This window comes from Epinephelus fuscoguttatus, linkage group LG5 (genome assembly GCF_011397635.1).
Source record: "Epinephelus fuscoguttatus linkage group LG5, E.fuscoguttatus.final_Chr_v1".
Lineage (NCBI taxonomy): Eukaryota > Metazoa > Chordata > Actinopteri > Perciformes > Serranidae > Epinephelus > Epinephelus fuscoguttatus.
In genome coordinates this window covers 45,567,844-45,587,690 of record NC_064756.1, presented here as the reverse complement: position 1 = coordinate 45,587,690, position 19,847 = coordinate 45,567,844, and the positions used below count along the sequence as shown (strand labels likewise).

The window sequence follows — 19,847 nt, the reverse complement described above, 5'->3', positions numbered from 1 at the left end:
AGACAAGTCCTTTGTCTGAAGCAATGAGAAGGTCATTTGTAATTTTAACTAGTGCTGTCTCAGTGCTATGATGCACTCTAAATCCTGGGGTTGTTCTTCTTGTCTTCTATTAATGCTGAGTAATAGTTTGCTCTGGCATTGCGGAGGCCCCTCTTATAAGTTTTGAGACTGTCTGTCCAGATTTAGTGTGTAAGTGTAATTTTAGCTTGATGTCTGGTAACAATGGTAGTCATATACCACCAAAAATTGCAAACATTCTCTGTTTCTGGCTTCTCAAGTGTAAGGGCTTGCTTTTTTCTGTTTCAGATCATTGTAATTTGAAAACTTTTATTTTTGGTCAGTCAAAACAAGGAGTCTGAAAACATTAGTTTGGGCTATGTGAAATTGGATGGCTATTTTTCACCTTTTTTTGGTGTGCATTTTTTAGACTTAAAAAAAATTAAACTTATTAAAATTTCACGTGAAGTAACTGCTTTCTGACATCCACATGGTAACTGAATTCAAAGTTGTATACTGCTGTCAACTTAAAATGTCTTTGTGGTTCTTTTCAGAAGCAAACCAGCAGACAAAATGGCATCCGACTCTCCACGCAGACCTAGTCGCTGTGCTGGAGGGGTTCTGGTGCGAGCACAAGCTGCTACGTAAGGATGCACATAAGTTTATTATTGTTATTATTATTATTATTATTATTATTATTATTATTGTTATTACCATTACTATTAGTATTATTGTTTAGAAATACTGTATGTATATATGTGTCTGTATGCATGATAATCTATGTATGTCCCTGGGCACAAAGAATAAGAAACAGCCTGCTTGATGAAGTTAGATGTTAAATAACTCTGTGTCATTTTTACAATCACGCTTCAAATTGCACTCCTTTAGGGCCCTGTCTACATGTATACAGATTATTTTTTTTCTCCCACAGTTTTAGGAAAAAAAAAAAATCTACACGACTGTCATTTGACAAAATATTTTCATCCTCACTTGAATGCAAAATTAAGTCCAAATGCTCACCTGGCCAGTAGGTGGTGATAAAGACAGTGGTGAAAGAAGTACCGGAAAGCCACACTAGAGTAAGTGGCTTTCATTTTTTTGGTCAGATATCTGACCAAAAAATGACCTAAGAAGAAGTTCTATCATCTATTAGAATATTACTTGAGAGAGAGAAAATGAAAAAAAAGATGAAAATGAATATAAAACTTAATTTAATTCAACTTCATTTCATTTAACTCCATTATACCTCATCGTAGTGCGTGATGGTATATACAGCAGTCCTCGCAGAAGCTGATGTATGATGTCACAGCCTCTGTGTACTCACCCACTTCTTAGATGACTTCACAACAGGTTTACAGAGCTTTAACTTCTGCCTGTATGAGGGAATCAGGTGGACGGTGTTGTGGTCAGAGTGGCCCAGTGCAGCACGGGGGACGGCGTGATCGGCGATGTTAACAGTGTGTTCACACCGGGCGCGAGGCGAATTTTTCGCGCGATAAGATTACATACAAAGTCAATGTAAAGACGCGAATAGACGCGAATTTGTGCCGGCGGCGCGAATGACGCGACACGAATGGAGCAAACACGCGAAATTCGCGTCATTCGCCTCTTCGCGCAAGTTCAAAATATTGAACTCGAGTGAATTATTCGCTTGATGCTGTGTCGGGGCAGCCTATCAGCGTTGAGATTTTCCCGTCGTCACCGATGTCACTGACGTGCTGCTGTCTCGTTCCGAAAATGGAGGACAAGCTAATAATCGCTGTTTGTGGCCACCCAGAGCTGTATGACGTTACGTCCCCACACTACAAGCTTCGGACTAAGAAAGACTTGGCGTGGAGGAAAGTGAGTGAGGAGGTCGGTCTGCCTGGTAAGTTTTGAAAATTGATTCCAACTATCGGCTGTACTTTTCTATCAACAAAGTTAGCATTAGCATTAGCTACAGTTAGCACAACCGATGTAGCTTGCTCTCCGGCATACTTGTCTGATTTACTAGCATCTAAACAATTCATGTTTATGTGTGTTTCTTCAGAGGAGATATGCCGCCGCAAGTGGAAGGGACTGAGAGATACGTATTTGAAAGAAAAGAAAAAGGAAAGAGAAAGAAAGAGTGGATTGGCAGGGACAGGAGGAAAGCGGTGGAAGTACTCTGCGGTCCTCTCCTTCCTTGACCCCTTTGTCACCCCGAAAGAAACCAGTGGAAACATGCGGGTGGGGGTCGAGGAAGAAGACCGGACCGCAGAGTACACACAGGATGAGGGGCCAGTAGAGGACCAGGGCTCAAATGCTGCAGCAGCAGAGCCATCTGATGTTGACATGGGAGGTTGGTAGACAAGACACACACACAGCAAGGGAAACTCATGCAGAGAATTGTTTTTGTATAGATGGATAACTACTTTTTTAATCTCACTGCATTAAAAAGTTGTGGGAAATTCAAAGGCTACATATTATAATGGCTGGAACTGTATGCTGTATTAATATGGTTGCATTTGGAAAATGGTTTGTGTGCTGTATATGTATATGTATATGACACTGAAAGCCAAACAGTTCATATCTCTGCTAAACAAAAAAAAACAATGCATCTTTGTTTTATTGTCACTACAGATATGCCTGATCATTCATGTGACAGCAGTGAAGCAGAGCCAGCTCCTGCTGCTGCTGCTGCTTCTCCTGCTGCTGCTGCTGCATCCACAGCAATCCAACCACCCAGAGGTATGTACATGGCAAAAGTTAGATTGCATTTTTTGTGGTCTGAGTGTAATTTATGCATGTTTATTACACGGCTCTATTAAATGCTGTTTTCTAATTATTCATTCGCGGCATTCAGAGGTCTGATATTACTGTGTAATGTCTGTTGCTATGTAGCCCAGCGTTGCTAGGTATTCTAGTATTCACCGTATACATTATCCCTTACATGTTATTAAGTATGACAACTATTGTATTTATTGCCCATCATGTTGGAGATTTTAGATTTATTTTTTTATTTTTTTGTAAACTGGACAGTATATATTAATGTATATTTACAGGACTTGACTAACCCTGTGTTTCAATTTCCATTTTCATACAGCAAGGAAGAGGACTAACAAGCGGAGTGACAGGACGGAAAGTGACAGGCGGTCAGAAATTGAGGCGCTTCTTGTTGCTACTCTGAGGAGGCCGCAAGAACCTGCTCCACCTCCCCCTTCAGATGATGAGCTTTTCCTGAGAAGCCTGGTTCCTGCGCTGCAAAGATTGTCACCCCAGCAGAAGGAATTTGTAAAATTTCAAATACATAAACTTATTTATGAGTCAAGTACTCTTATCTTAAATTTGGAACCTGTTGAATAGGCTGCTGGGGTGACAATCTGACAATCTGGTGACAATCAAAGCCTCACAGTGATGTCTGCTTTTATTGCAGTGTAGACATGCCAAATTAAGCTGTATGACAACACATTAATAAAATTTCATGGATAAAAATAAAAACAGACACAATGTTCTTTATTATATGAATAGATGACACAGACACAGGCACATATTTATTTTGGTGCTAATATTCAATGCAGGAATAGTGCTCTTTAGTAATGTGTGGGTGGCTCTTAAAAGAGCCGTTTTGTGTGCTTGTGCACTACACGGTGTCTTGCCATGGCACAGCTCCCTCTGCAGAGAAGAAGGATGTGAAGGTCTCCCTAATGCTGATGGCCTCTCTTGCTGAGTTGTTGGCAGCAATTCTGCCCAGACCTGGCAGTGGCTCCACTTCACCGACGGCGACTGGGATGCTCGCCCTCACTGCAGGTGTCTGGGTTGTCCTCCGCAGGAAGTTATGGAGAACGCAGGTAGCCTTCACACACTTCTCTGCCACATCTGGATGGACCTCAATGGGACGCCTGTACATCCTCCACTGTGAAGAAAGGATCCCAAAGGCACACTCAACAACCAGCCGAGCTCGGGACAGACGGTAGTTGAAGATCCGTCGCTCTTTTGGAAGCATGCGCCCAGGGAATGGCCTCATGAGGTTCTTCCGGAGTGGAAAGGCCTCATCCCCAACAAACACATGAGGCTGTGGTCCCCGGTGGTCAGCTCCTGGAAGTGGCAGATCAGCAGGCAGTTGCAGGGTGCCAGAACGAAGCGATTGGCCAAAGGCTGAATTGGCCAGAATCCCTCCATCGCTGGTTCTGCCGTAGCCCCCAACATCGATCACATGAAAGCAATACTGGACATCCACAACTGCAAGAAGAACCACAGAGAAAGTTCCCTTGTAGTTGAAGTACTGCGATCCAGTGTTTGCAGGGGCTTTCAGTGCGACATGTTTCCCATCCAGCGCTCCACAGCAGAGAGGGAAATTCCATCGCTCCTGAAACTTCTCTGCAATCGATCTCCACTCCTCTGTGGTGGGCACAGGCATGTATTCCTCCACAAGGCAGTCCCAAATGGCGGTGACTACATCTGGAACTATAGTGGAGACAGTGGAGACCCCGACCCTGAAGCTGTTGGCGATCGTCCTGAAGGAATCACCAGTAGCTAGGTATCTGCAACACAGAAAATATTTCATATAGCTGAGTTGTGGAGAAATCATAGGTGCTAGTGATATTTTTTGTTAGTAGTAGTTTATTGATATGGCTGGCCTAGTGTTCACTGAGTGTTTATATTCAGGGTGTGAAATTAAATTTTCAAAATGTGTACATCCATCAGTCACTAACATATGAATGTTCACCAGTTACTCAATAGTAAATTAGTTATTTATTTTGTGTCTGAAATCTACCAGCAGCTGTCATATTTTACCACCCTTTTGCACGTTATTATTACTTCATTGCAGTGAATAAAAGAAGAGCTCATTTATTGATTTTCACACGCCAAAAACTGCCACTGTCTCTCTGTAGTAAACAACATTCATTCAGGCGACATGTGACTTGCCGGATACAGTTAATATTTATTGATTTTCACACGCCAAAAACTGCCACTGTCTCGCTAACAACATTCAGATACAGTTAATATTTATTGATTTTCACACGCAAAAAACTCACCGGAGACAGATGGACAGGCGCTCCGCAGCTGAGACGGACCGCCTGTAGTTAGTGTCCTGGCGGGAGATCCTGGCACCGATCCTACCCAACAGGTCATCAAACTGAACCGTGGTCAGCCTGAAATAGCGCTGGAAGCGACTGTCGTCCAGACGCAGCTCCTGGAGAAGATGATGATATTCTCCCAGCTGTGTGCGTCTCCGGAGGATGCTGTGGACCCAGACACGTCGGTGCTTGGGTTTCCGACGAATCTCGGACTGCCACAGCAGGTACAATGCAGCAATGGTAATCACCTCAGTCATGGTCGATAAGAGAAAGAAATAGCGGGAATAATAATTTCATTTCATATATGGTGGTAGCCCTTCCTACGGAAGCCCAAAGGGCCATCTTCCGTACCCTCCTCGTCTCTTTGGGCGAATATTCGCAAGTTGTGTACTCTTTTACTCGCGCAAATGACTCGCGTGAGAGCGAGGGGAATATTTTACTCGCGCCCGGTGTGAACACACTGTAACAGTTGTGTAACAGTGATCCAGGATATTCTTCTCTCTGGTCGGACATTTTATAAAATGTTTGTATTTGGGGAGTTCATGGGTGAGGTTACCTTTGTTAAAGTCGCCAAGGACAATAACTTAGGAGTCCGCTCCACACACAGTAGCTTATCTTGTCGGCGAGTGTGCGCTGTAGCCTACCTCCTGCACGTTGGCCTGCAGTGGGATGTAAACACCGACCACAATGAATGAAGCAAACTCACGGGGGGAGTAAAAAGGTTTGCAGTTGATGAAAAAAGATTCCAGATCAGGAGAGCAGTGCTGCTGGATCACTGTCATGTCATTGCACCAGCCACTGTTAGTGTAAAAACAGATACCTCCACCTTTAGTTTTGCTGGAGAGTTTCATGTTACGATCCGATCAAGAGTTGGAGAATTGGAAGCCTGCCAGCTGCAGCACAGAGTCCGGTATCGATCCACACAGCCACGTCTCTGTGAAGCACAAAACTGCAGGTGTAGAAAAGTCTCCGTTTTTCATTATCAGGAGCTGAAGTTCATCCAGTTTACTGGCCAGCGAACGCATGTTGGTTAGAAATATACCTGCATGGCAACGGTGTGCAGTGTCCGCGTTGGCAGAGACGTACAAGCGCACTGGCACATTTCCCCCTCCTCCAGTGTTTCATTGCACGAGCAAAGGTGAGGGCACCTTTGGCCAAAAAGCCCAATAAATCCACTGAAGGCTCGAGAAAAGTGGGATAAAAATCCGTTGGAGTTGTTCCCCTGACAAAAAAAGCCTTACAGCGTCACTGGCCTGAGCGGGCCTGTGACCTGTCAGTCAACTTGCCTGACATACTTTTTGATTGGCCCCTGGCCATCGGGCCATGGGTTATGTCGAACCCTGAAATGTAATTAAGTATTGAAAGTAAAAGTACAAATAAATGCTGGTTATAAAAAGCAAGCAGTCAGAATTCTGAGAATTATGAAGTTTATTTCTTTTTAACGTACACCGCCTTTAAAATGGAGCGTACGTAACACTTAAAGAAAAACGGATTTTTCTTCACAGCTTGAAGGATTTAAAGAAAACCTTTGACTATCAAGGGCTAACACACTGCAGTCACCACGCAGTTACCTGACACAGAGTCTCATCTCCTTGAATCATTATTTGCCCTGTCTGCTGTGGGACACCATTTTCTGCTTCCATCATGAAGTCAGTCTTCTCGTCCAGTGGAATGTAGTCACTAGCATGGAGCACCTAAACGGATCTGCTAGCCTGGTGAGACTATCCTAATCTCGCGAGCTCCTATTCTGTTTCGCTCCCCGGATCAGTCTGGCCATGCAATCATAAAGGCGCATTCTGGCATCTGTTAAAGCTTACCAGGCCAATCACAACTGTTTATTTCTTTGGAGCGTGTATTTGAAATCACGTCATCGGAATAGGCGGGGCAAGGAGCGGAGTGAATGCAATTCGTAAACAACCAACATGGCTACTGATTTTGAAACTGCGATGGTAAATGTGTTGAACGAACTGGAATGTATATTTTCTTCAAAAGCAGAGCAAACGGCTGCACTGAAAGCTTTTATTGAAAAAAAGGATGTGTTTGCTGTCCTTCCCATGGGGCTTGGTAAAAGTTTAATTTACCAACTGGCTCCGTTGATTGGGAAAAAGATGGAACTCAGTGAAAACCCAGTGGCTATTGTTGTTTCTCTGCTAGTTGCTCTCATGGAGGAGCAGGTCAGGGAAGCAGCCAACTCTGAGTCCACAGTGAGGAGGAAATCCGCAAAGACGATAACACTCTTTCCCAGACATCATCACAGCTCATCTCCGCTGCAGCTTGCTGGTCTGTTTACATTGGCGTTGTGCTAGCCTACGTCACGTTTCGTTTACTCTGATTGGTTTTCCGTCTTTCCAATTGCGTGAAGGGGCACTTTGAATGACAGCCGTTGATACTGCCCCTCGGGAATCGAGAAAATGTACACTGAGAGCACTTGTTTGCACTTGACCTTATGTGACTAACCTGTGATCTAACTTGCAAGCAAGGACCACTGATTCACCAAGTCTTTGAATTTTATTTTGTAGTAACAAAGTTACAAAAATGCTTAGGACGCAGAAATACACCAGAGTAAAACTAGAGTGAAATACTTTTACTTCAATACATAGGAATGTATTACACCACTAGATAAAGGCTATGTCAAAGATGGTCATATATGTAAGAAGAAGCCTCTGAGCATGCGTAGTGATCTTATTTTCCTTTGGTGGTATTAACAAATCAAACAATACTAGCTAATTATATCTTTATACATATTGGATTCCTATTTATTTAACATCTCTCTGGTGCAAGGCCCAAGGTGCTATGCAGGGGTGGGTAGTAACGCATTACAAGTTTTTTTATGGAATGAGAACCTTACATGTTCCCTTTTTTTAAGCTGTACTTCTGCTCTTTACTTGAGTATATTTTTTAACCAGTAATCTACTTTTTACTTTACTATGTTTGCCATTTATACCTTTGTTGCAAATAGTCTGCTTTGACCAGTTTCTGCCTGTGTACTGCAAGCTGGGTGATAAAAAGGAGATAAAAATTAAACCGACTGCACAGGCACACACACTCACACAGCATAGAGGCAGCCTCTGACCTTGTGACAGCCACAGCTGCAACAGGTAATCCAACCCAAGTTAGCTAACATTAGACTGTTTAATTAAAGTTACAGTAAAGGAGTCAGCTGCTGATCTTTGAATTTACAGTGAATGAGTTTACAATATAATAACCTTACATTAACTCTGAGTCAATACTGCGCAACAAATCATGTTACTTATGTTAACCACTAGGGCTGGGCGATATGGACTAAAGTCATATCTCAATATATTTTAGCTGAATGGCGATACTTGATATATATCAATATTTTCTCTGTGACTTAACTGGGGTTTCCCCCAAAGCATTACAGCATAGCGTCCCTGTTAGTTTCATTTTTTTAGAGGCACACCCTTACGTTTAAGCCACGTGCCAAATATCACCCAAGCAGGGTGCGTGGCGTCAGTCCGACCACCCAGTGGTTCGACTACCCATTAGTCCAACTACCCAAAGGTCCGACCTAGTATTTGAATCCCATTAGTCCGACCTCCCAGAAATCCGACCGCAATAAAGTTACATTTCAGGGGGGACCAGGCAACTTTCCCCTTTCAGTAAACGCAGAGCAGTGGTACCACTAAACAGCTGCAATGTCTCTATGCGCGGACTGTGAGGACAGTTGCGTTTATCTCATTGATGAGAAATCAAACCGGGGGGGGGGGGCGCTGCCAACTGAATGAATGAGTGACATCATTGTATTTTTATTTATTTCTGCTGTATAGCGCATTGCACATCACCACTCACTAGGCTGCTGACTGGCTGCCATAAGCGCTACGTACAAATCAAACATTAAAGGGCCGGTGTGTAATATTTGGCATGGTTTATTGTCAATCTGAATCTGAATCTGAATATACTACCCATTAATATGTTTATACAAGTGTATAATCGCTATGAAATAAAATTTGTTTGGTTTTCGTAGCCTTATAATTATGCTTTTATATATACATACACATATATATATATATATATATATATATATATATATATATATACATCGGCAGACCGAGTGGACAATCCAGCCAGCCAGAGAACGCGTTTCGCGTGTATAAATGAACCAACGAAGGCATTGGAAGGAAGGAAGAAGGAGGAGGAAACAGCAGAGAGTGTTAGTAGTTTGTCCATAGAGAGTAGTGAAAAGTTTTTTAGTTATAAAATTTGCGAATGGACCACACTTACTACGCAACAGGAGAGAATGAACACGGATCGTCATCTGCGAGGAAAAGAAGACGCAACTTCACTACTTGTGATGCAGTCTCTGTGGCGCTTTTCCTCCTGATGATATATCTCCCCAACGATGGTAGCACCGAATCCCATCCTGTGCATTCAGCCTCTCTTCTCGCCCACTCAGCATCAAACACATGGAGTTCCTCATCTGTATGCTCCGACTCAAACAAGTATGGCTCTGGGTCTGTGTCCGCAACAAGAAACTCTTCAAAATCGCGTTCAAAGTCGTCCATTGCAGCTACTATAGTCCGGAGATATTGCTAGGCTAAATAAACAGCTGAGCTCTGTTTACCGGCTATGCTGTCAGTAAGTGTGCGGGCTGGAGATTGAGCAGAGAGGGGAGGGGGTCCTCACTCGGTATGGTAAACGAGTATGTGTGTATTAAGTGTGTCTGTTACGCTGGAAGAGTCAGAGTCTTTTACACCCTGGAGTGTTACCAGAGTTTTTGGAGTGCTCAAATAAACTGGCCTTTTTCCCGAACGCTCCTCTGGTCTCCTGCTCGTGAGGGATTCATTACAATATTGTAACATGGTTTAGATTTCTAAATAAACATTCACCTCGTCGCTAGATAGACCTACTCCTGAAAAACTTGTGCGCAAGGCTTTTTGTCCCTACGAGGCCACCGTCATTTACCCAACGGGAGGGGTGAGCAAGTGAGCCCTGCAGTCTAGAATTTGACCACTGATGTCACTGTTTTCAACCCATTTTACACACTGGCCCTTTAGGAAGTTCAAACAAATGCAAATTTTATTCAAAAGACCCTTCATGATGGACAACAACAAGAAAACGTGTACCCGGCCCGGAGCGTTACCGGGGCCCCGCCTTGGAGCCAGGCCTGGGGCTGGGGCCCGTGGGCGAGCGCCCGGTGGCTGGGCCTTCGCCCATGGGGTCCGGCCGGGCCCAGCCCGAACTGACTACATGGGCTCGTCCCCCCTGCAGGCCCACCACCTGCATAGAGATCCAGAAGGGATCGGTGCATTGTGGATTGGGCAGCGGAGCAAGGTGGGGCCCTTGGTGGGCCGATCCTCGGCTATGGAAGTTGGTTCTTGGGACATGAAATGTCACCTCTTTGGCGGGGAAGGAGCCGGAGCTTGTGGAAGAGGTTGAGCGCTACCAGCTAGATATAGTCGGCCTCACCTAGACACATAGTTCTGGCTGTGGAACCCAAGTCCTTGAGAGGGGTTGGACTCTTTCCTTTGATGGAGTTGCTCCGGGTGAGAGGTGGAGGGCCGGGGTGGGCTTTCTGATATCCCCCAGACTCTCTGCCTCTGCCACCCCAGTAGACGAAAGGGTTGCTTCCCTGTGCCTTTGGGTCGGGGAACAGGTCCTGACTAGGGGTGTACCATCTTAGGCACCTCACGATTCGACTCGATTACCATTCAGGGTGCTACGATTCGATTATTAAATGATCATAACAATTATTACGATTATCACAATTATCACGATTATCGATGCATCTTTTTCCCCATAGAGGATTTCTTTTAAACAAGGTATATTTGTCAGTATCCATTAATTAAAGTAAACAAACAAATTTACCTTCATTATCTTTTATTTATATTAGACCAAATGATCCAACACATTTCCCACAACAAAAAGCTGCTCTTATTACATAAAGTGTAATACATAAAGTGCCTTTAGAATTAAGACTTCTTTTAACCAAAATTCTCTGCTGTTTTCACAGATTTCTGTACCTGCAGGATTGATACAAAACAAATAGCTTATTCTGCTTATTTAGTAATAGAAAATAAAGACCTCCAAACAAAATCCTTTAAAAATAAATCTTTTTAACCAAAAATCTAGCAAGTTTAATACAAAACAAATAGCTTATTCTGCTTATTCAGAAATAATAAATAAAGACTTCCAAACAAAATCCTTTACAAATAACTTATTTTAACTAAAATCCTCAGCTTTTTGCACAGTTCTGTAGGTTTAATACAAAAAACAACAACTATTAGCTTGTTCAGCTAATTCAATCTGATCTAACATAAAGGATACTTTATTCAGTAATAATAAAGACTTCTAAACAAAGTATTCAGTGAGCAGCATAGCATCCCACAACAAACAAACATTTTGCTATCCACAACCAAAAGCAGCTTTAAATCTAAATAAGTGGTGGATGAATAAAAGAATAGAATGAATTAAATCATGCCAAGGCATGTAAGTGCAAAATAGAGGCAAATGTGCAGCTACTCGTCATCATCATTGCTGTCTTTGCTATTGCTATCATCAGTCTCATCAGGATTGTAAACTTTCAAGTTCTTATGCAAGAACAGGAGTTGGTTGACATGCTCCAAATCAAGTGTGCTCTGCTGTGCAGTTACGGTGTCTCCTGCAGTAGAGAACACTCTCTCTGCAGGGACACTGGTGCCAGGAATACACAGGTACCTCTTAGCCAACTTAGAAATCATGGGATACAGCACTTGATTCTTTTTCCACCAGCGGAGAGGGTCCTCTGAGAGAGCGGGTGTTTCAGCACGGCAGTATTTGGTCACCTCCTCCTCAGCTCTGGTATGCACAGACTTGGGCTGCTGCTGAGTTGGTAGCATCATAGAGAGAGTGATGGAAATTGACATCAGCCACCAGTCAAATACAGGTACAATATGAAAGTGGATTGCAGATTTCAGACACAAAATAATAATTTACTATTGGGTAAATATATGAAATTTTTTCTGTGGGTAGATCTTAACATTTTAAAAAGTCAGATTCCTACTCTGATCTGAGAGGGCCGGTCCCAGCAGACTCTCCAGCAGAGAAGATGTTTAAACCCTCCTTTCGGAAGCAGGGCTTTGGTGCGGCTCCTCCTCACTGGCAGCTGTTGAGCTGGCTGTGTTGTGCACTGCCACCACCTTTTGCTGGGTGTAATCACAGTGAGAAAAACAAGTAAACCCACAAAAGTCATACTTGTTGAAAATCACAATTTCAATACCATCCATCCATCTTCTAACCGCTTCATCCTCTTGAGGGTTGCAGGGGGGCTGGAGCCTATCCCAGCTGACATTGGGCGAGAGACAGGGTACACCCTGGACAGGTCGCCAGACTATCGCAGGGCTGACACATAGAGACAGACAACCATTCACGCTCACATTCACACCTATGGACAATTTAGAGTTATCAATTAACCTAATCCCCAATCTGCATGTCTTTGGACTGTGGGAGGAAGCCGGAGTGCCCGGAGAGAACCCACGCTAACACGGGGAGAACATACAAACTCTGCACAGAAGGGCTCCCGCACCCGGGATCGAACCGGGAACCCTCTTGCTGTGAGGCGACAGTGCTAACACACCACCGTGCCGCCCCCACAATTCCAGTACCTTCAAACCAAAATAGAATTAAAATAACAAAACACAAATTCACTTTCCCTATTCATTATCATAAATCTTGTATTACAGAATACCTGTGTTACCTATTATTATTATTATTATTATTATTATTATTATTATTATTTTAACATTTTACATGTAAGATTTATTTTTCCCAGAAAATTAAATAGCAGTATTACCTCTAATGATGCCGTCTCAGCAACCACTCTTCTGTATGTCTCCTCTCTCTCCTCCTCAGAGAGGAAAGGCAGGGCCTTGAATCGGGGGTCAAGGGCAGAGGCTGTGTGGAGAGTGTTGATCTCCTGCTCAGTGGTGTATCTCTTGCTGAGATCCTCATTGACGGCCTTTTTTACGTCCCGGACCAGTGGTAAATCTTCAGCACTGGGCTTTGTGTTCTGGATTAGCTTGGTGTGTACAGGAGCAATCAAAGACACAGTGGGGTTTTTCTTCTGAGACATGAGATTAGTAGCATCCTTCATGGGCTTGAGGGCAGTGATGAGATCCTCTGCATTGGAGATGTCAGTCTTTTTTTCCTCACCCGAGGAGAGAGCAAGGTGGCGCAGACTGCAGGCTGCTGCTCCAGGAATCTTTCAACCATGTCGTACGCACTATTCCACCTAGTGCACACATCTGTCTTCAGTTTGTGGTTTTTGAGGCTCAGCAGGTTCTGAGTCTCTTCCAGCAGATGGTTGGCAGCGGTACTGCGATGAAAAAAGGAGGGGATCCTTCTCACCCTTGCCAGGAGCTTTGTCACAGCAGGCAACTTTAGTGCTTTCTGGGAGGCAATGTTGAGTGTGTGAGCATAACATTTCACATATAGGAAGTTTCCCACTTGAGCAGCAATCACCATGTTTGAAGCATTATCAGTTACTAAAGCAAAATCTTTGTCTGTGTTCTGCCATTCTTCTGCTACTTTTATCAACAGCTCAGCTACATTTGCACCAGTGTGACTCTCACTCATCACTCTTGTCTGGAGGACGTAACTCACCAGCTCCCAGTCGTTGCTCGAATAACTTACTAAGTGTGCCGTTACCGTGACACATGATTCAGTTGCGACTGAAGTCCACGCATCACATGTTACAGCCACCCTGCATGCTTTCTTCAGTGATTCCAGTACTTCGGTTTTGTTCTCGTTGTACAGCTGAGGAACTGCTTTCCAGGCGAAATACTTTCGCTTTGGGAGTTTGTAGTTATCTCGGTTCCAATGTCCGCATCAGAGCGTGAAAGCCTTTGTTGTCAACGACAGCGTATGGATGTAAATCCTTAGCAATGAAGGTAGCGACGGATTTTGAGATTTGTTTCGCCCTGTCAGAGCCGTGGGGAAGTTTTCTCAATCCTTCCTCAACTGTTCGCTGGTTAGTAGCAACAACCGTCATCTTCTTCTCCTCCTCCTCTGGCTCTTACCTGGGGTGGAAACGCTTGAGGTGCTGTCTCATGTTTGTCGTGTTACCACTGTACTTGATTCTTGTTTTACATGCCTTACACATGGAGTAGCTTTTGTGAATGCTCTTTCTTTCTTCATGTTCATAAAAACCAAAATGCCTCCACACGCTGGATTCTAACCCTGACGAGTGAACCTCATGCTCAGTGAGCGAGTTAGCTGCCGCCATGTTGGCTAACAGTCTGTTTTGAGTCCATCCCTTAAAACTGTCCTGGCGGCTTTTTTCGTTTTGGCCAACTTCCGGGCTCTGCGGTTGTGTTTCTGTGATTTCACTATCACGGAAAATAATCAGTTTTTGAACATTTGTTAATCATTACTGATTGTCATGTGTCGCATCACGATGCATCTAAGAATCGATGTATTGGCACACCCTTAGTCCTGACTGTTGTCTGTGCTTATGAGCCAAACATCAGTTCAAAGTACCCGCCCTTTTTGGAGTCCCTGGGACGGGTGCTGGACAGTGCCCCGACTGGGGACTCCATTGTTCTGCTGGGGGACTTCAACGCTCACCTGGGCGATGACAGCAGGACCTAGAGGGGCATAATTGGGAGGAACGGACTGCCCAATCTGAACCCGAGTGGTGTTCAGTTATTGGACTTCTGTGCGGGTAGTTTAGCCATAATTAACACCATGTTCGAGCATGAGGATGTCCATCGGCGCACCAGCACAGCCTAGGTCGCAGGTCAATGATTGACATTGTAGTCGTATCATTTGATCTGCGGCCATATGTTCTGGACACTCGGGTGAAGAGACGAGCAGAGCTGTCAACTGATCACCATTTGGTGGTGAGTTGGATCAGATGGCAGGGGAGGACGCCGCGCAGACCTGGCAGGCCCAAACGAGCAGTAAGGGTCTGCTGGGAACGCCTGGTGGAAGAACCTGTCAAGATGATCTTCAACTCCCACCTCCGGGAGAGCTTCGACTGCGTCCCGAGGGCAGAGGGGGACATTGAGTCCGAATGGGCATTGTTCTGCTCTGCCATTGTTGAGGCGGTGGTTGCGAGCTGAGGCTGCAAGGCCGCTGGGGCCAGTCGCGACGGTAATCCCCAAACCCGCTGGTGGACACTAGAGGTGAGGGGAGCCGTCAGGCTGAAGAAGGAGGCCTACAGGGCATGGTTGGTCTGTGGGTCTCCGGAGGCAGCTGACAGGTACCGGCAGGCCAAGCGGAGCGCAGCAGTGGCAGTCGCGGAGGCTAAAACTCGGGCGTGGGAGGAGTTCGGTGAGGCCATGGAGAAAGACTATCGATCGGCTCCAAAGAGGTTCTGGCAAACCGTCCGGTGCCTCAGGGGGGGAAGGTGGCAACTTACTCACACTGTTTACAGTGGGGGCGGGAAGCTGCTGACGTCAACTGGGGACATTGTCGGGCGGTGGAAGGAATATTTTGAGGAGCTCCTCAATCCCACCAACACGTATTCCAGTGAGGAAACAGAGCCGGGGGTCTCGGGAGCGGGTTGTCCAATTTCTGGGGCAGAAGTCGCTGAGGTAATGAAGCAACTCCGTGGTGGAGGAGCCCCGGGGTGGATGAGATTTGCCCTGGATATCTCAAGGCTCTGGGCTGTCCTGGTTGACACGCCTCTGCAACATTGCGTGGACATCGGGGGCAGTGCCTCTGGAGTGGCAGACCAGGGTGGTGGTCCCCATCTTCAAGAAAGGGGACCAGAGGGTGTGTTCCAACTACAGGGGGATCACACTCCTCAGCCTACCTGGTAAGGTACTCCATAGTTGCCCAAACCAGTGTGTCCCTGAGGTCCCCTTCCTCACATTGCCCAAGCCATGAGTTGCACGTGTGTGTGTGTGTCTGTGTGTGTGTGTGTCTGTGTGTGTGTGTGTGTGTGTGCGTGCACTGCTGATGTTACACGATGTCAGTCATGCGGCGTGGCGAGAATTTGACCAGCGTTTTAAATTGGCATATTTTAGACTGACTGGCCAGTCGCATGTCATAGCCGATCACATGAAAACCAGCCCGATTCCGAGCACTGCTGATTAATTGGTACAAGTTTAGTTGTAAGTATATATTAATATATGAATGTGACAAGGTAACACTTTGTGTTAAGGTACTGTAATAAGCACTAATTAATGCTTAATAAGCACAAATTAACAGTTAAAGCTATAGTATGTAACTTCTGTTGCTCCCTGGCGGATAATGCGTTATTACAACAAATAAGCCGGCACTTCCATGTACACAGAGTAACACTCGCTTCACACTGTGTACACAACGCTACACAATGTGGCGAACACCAGGCTGCTAACATTACATTATGTTCATAGCACCATTTCCAAGAAAATAATAAAGTACTAGGTCCAGTACATGTAAAAGCAACACATACTACTCATAATATAATTATAAACCAAGTCACTTACTTATCCAACAGCAGCAAGGCAACATCCGTGTCTGCCCTCAGCCCAATTTCTTCCTTCAGGGCTCTCCACTGAGGAAAAGCGACGCCAATACAAATCCTTGTCTACCTTCTCCGTCAGTCACTTTCCTTCTTTGCTAATAGACCTTCAGCGGAACGTCCAGGCTTTTTCTTTGTGGTAGGATCCACTTTTTTTTTTTTTTTCCCTTCTTGTCTGCATTGGTCTTCATAGCTTAGCGCCACAAAAGGGTGTAAGCTTCTTGTGAAGATTGATGCACTGTTAATCTTGCAGTCAAGTATTTTATACCCATAATGCGTGGTTGTGACCGTCACCCACCCTCCCTGGAGACTAGCCTAACAGCCTTTATTGGAAAAACTTCCTAATATGAGCCAGAGAGGGCCGTGATACACCAAAGTGTGTCAAGGGGAAAGTAAGGAAACAAGCAAGGGGGAGGGGGCAGGTGCTTAAGTCCTGAGTTATATAGCGACAGTGCATGCGGAGAAGAAGGAGGAAAAACAAACAAACACATAAACAAACAAACAAAAAAAACAGGGGAGAAACAGGCAGTGTAGCTGATGTATTGTGGCCTTGAGGTGGTTGTGCTCCATGCAGATTATCAAAAATAAACATATACATGTCTACTGGCCGGCACCCTCAGAGAGCCAGAGACACACCCCAGACAGGCGGGGCAGGAGGGCCCGCCCACCCACCGCCCGACGCGGACCGCCATATGCTCACAGGCTGAGTGGCACTATACAGACACGTTTAGTGAGTGAATAAATGGTGACCATTTTTCTGTAAAGTATGTTAATTGGTTTCTATGGCCAGCAGATATTTTCTCCAGCGAAATGTGTTCTACAAGGAGATTCAGCCAATGGTTGATGTTGAGGGTCTGTTTATCTTTCCAGTTGACTAGGATTGTTTTCTTGGCGATGGCGAGAGCTACAAGAAGAGAGTTGCAGTGGCTGTTTGGGAAGTCAATTGTCATCAGGTCACCAATTAAGCACAGGTTGGGAGATAATGGGATTCTGCAGTCCAAAATGGAGGAGAGTTTTTGAGTGACTGTTGACCAGAAGTGCTGGACGGGTGAACATAACCAGAGTGCATGAAAGTAGGTGTCTGCAGTGTTCTGAGTACACTGAGTGCATGTGTCAGATTGACTAAAGCCCATTCTATTCATCTTTTGTTGGGTGATGTGTGTTCTGTGGAGTACTTTAAATTGGATAAGTTGTATATTAGTGTGTCTTGTCATCTTAAATGTATTTTTGCATATCTGAGTCCAGAAGTCAGGGTCTGGTGATACACCCAGCTCTTTTCCCCATTTTAAAATTGGTAAATGTATAGAACTGGTCTTTGACAGTAATTTATTAATCTTAGAAAGGTTCTTCTTATTACTCGGAGAAAGCTTTGTAATATGTTTGGCAAATTCTGGTGGCTGCAAAGTGTCCTGAAGCGCTGGAATTCTCCTCTTGATTGTTTTTATCAATTGTAAATATTGTAGAAAATTTCCATTTCTTATTTCAAAAGTTTGAAATAAGTTTGTGTATGTCATAAGTATATTGTCTTGGAAAAGGTGATGGAGGTGAGTTACTCCCTTCATCTCCCATGTGCTAAAATGGAGAGGTCTTTTGTTAATTTCAAAATCCGGGTTGTGCCAAATTGGAGAGAGCAAGCAAGGTTCTATCGGAGAGTTTGTGATTTCTAGTGTTTTCCACCAGGCTGATAAGGTGGAAGCAATCATTGGGTTCTTAAAACAGTTATGACGTCTGAGTGTAGTGTTGATAAACGGGAGGTCAGAGAGTTTTATATTGTTGCAGTCCGCCTGTTCTAGTTCGAGCCAGGAGTTGTATTCTTCATTAGGATATAACTATTTCAATAGGTATTGTATTGTAGATTATGAGATTAAATACTTCATGTAAAGACGATTTCGGTTCTTGTCGATAAAGTAAAATGTCATCGGCATATAGATTAATTTTATGCTCTGAATTGGCGGAATGGATACCTATGATCTTGCTGTTCTGACGGACTGCCATAGCCAATGGTTCGATGAATATTGCAAACAGTAGAGGTGAGAGTGGGCACCCTTGTCTGGTTCCTCTCTGCAAAAATGAAGCTTTTAGATGTGATCCCGTTGGTGGTGACTGTGGTCTTAGGGGAATTATATAAGGCTGATACCCACTGGATAAATGACTCTCCAAAGCCAAATCCACTCAGGGTGGCAAATAGGAAGGACCAGTTGACCTTGTCCAAGGCTTTTTCTGCATCAAGTGACAGAATAATTGCTTTTGTATTAACGCGTTGTACTTTACTTATCAGATTAAGAACTCTTCTGACATTATTACTTGAGTGTCTGCCATTAAGGAAGCCCGTTTGATCATTATGAATTATTGATGCGATTATTTTCTCCAGTCTAGAAGCAGGTGCCTTTGAGATAATTTTGATATCACTGTTGATTAGTGATAGAGGACGGTAGCTAGAAGGAAGTGTGGGGTCTTTGTCTGGCTTTAGTAATAATTTGATTGCTGCTGTATTCATGTGAGGTCTTATACCTCCGTTCTTTTTGATCTCTGTCACTGTCCTGCTGAAAAGTGGTGCTAATATTGTCCAGAAATGTTTTATAAATTCGGTAGGAAAACCGTCTGGACCTGGAGCCTTACCTGTTGTTATTTTGTCTAATGCGCTCTGCAGGTCATTAATAGTCAGGGGGGCGTCTAACATATTGCTGTGTTCTGTGGATAACTGAGGTAAATTTAGGTTATCGAGAAAAGCCTGAATATCTTCTGGGTTTGGATTGTTTACTGTTGAATATAAGTTATGGTTGAAAGAATAGAAAATCTGATTGATCTCCTGAGGAGATTGTGTGTAATTTCCGGACGGCCCCTGGATTGTTGGTATCAGAGATTTTTCTTTATTGCGTTGGAGCTGATTAGCCAGAAATTTTCCTGATTTGTTACTGTGTTCAAAATTATTATCTCTTAGTTGCTGTATGATAAATTCAGTTTTCTTTGATAGAGTATTGTCCAGTTGCGATTTTGTACACTGTAATTGGGTCCATACTTGATCATTTGGATTGTTTGCATATTCCTGTGTTAGCTGTTTAATTTTTTCCTCAATGTTTTTTTCTGCTTGCAATTCCTGTTTCTTCTTGTGGGAGGAGTATGATATAATTTTTCCTCTGATTACTGCCTTTCCAGCCTCCCATATTAAGGATGGAGATAAATTTGGAGAGTCATTATCTTCAAGAAAGTTTGCCCACTCTCGTCTCACCATTTTGTCAAAGTCTGGGTCTTTAAGTAAAGAGATATTAAAGCGCCATGTTGGGGGCCGTTTATGGGTGATTTCTATTTGCAGATTGAGTGATATTGGTGCATGGTCGCTGATGATGATCGGGTGCATTTTTGGG

General features: G+C 44.2%; 2 protein-coding genes across 8 annotated transcripts in view; both read left to right on the top strand.

Moving 5' to 3' along the window:
* bcas3 (BCAS3 microtubule associated cell migration factor) overlaps nucleotides 1–19,847 on the top strand; it is a 937,438-nt gene that overhangs the window by 9,218 nt on the left and 908,373 nt on the right. For all 7 annotated transcript variants that reach the window (XR_007449398.1, XM_049576752.1, XM_049576750.1 and 4 more), the window contains exon 2: nucleotides 552–641. Coding sequence is in view for 6 of the 7 variants with exons in the window: in XM_049576752.1 (XP_049432709.1) it covers nucleotides 571–641 (71 nt within the window). In the remaining variant the exon portion in view is untranslated. The remainder of the gene's footprint in view (nucleotides 1–551; nucleotides 642–19,847) is intronic.
* LOC125889110 (uncharacterized) lies at nucleotides 1,874–3,456 on the top strand. The gene is made up of 3 exons (XM_049576836.1): nucleotides 1,874–2,317; nucleotides 2,599–2,706; nucleotides 3,062–3,456. The coding sequence occupies exons 1-3, from the start codon at nucleotides 2,005–2,007 to the stop codon at nucleotides 3,319–3,321; spliced, it is 681 nt and encodes a 226-aa protein (XP_049432793.1). The 5' UTR covers nucleotides 1,874–2,004; the 3' UTR covers nucleotides 3,322–3,456.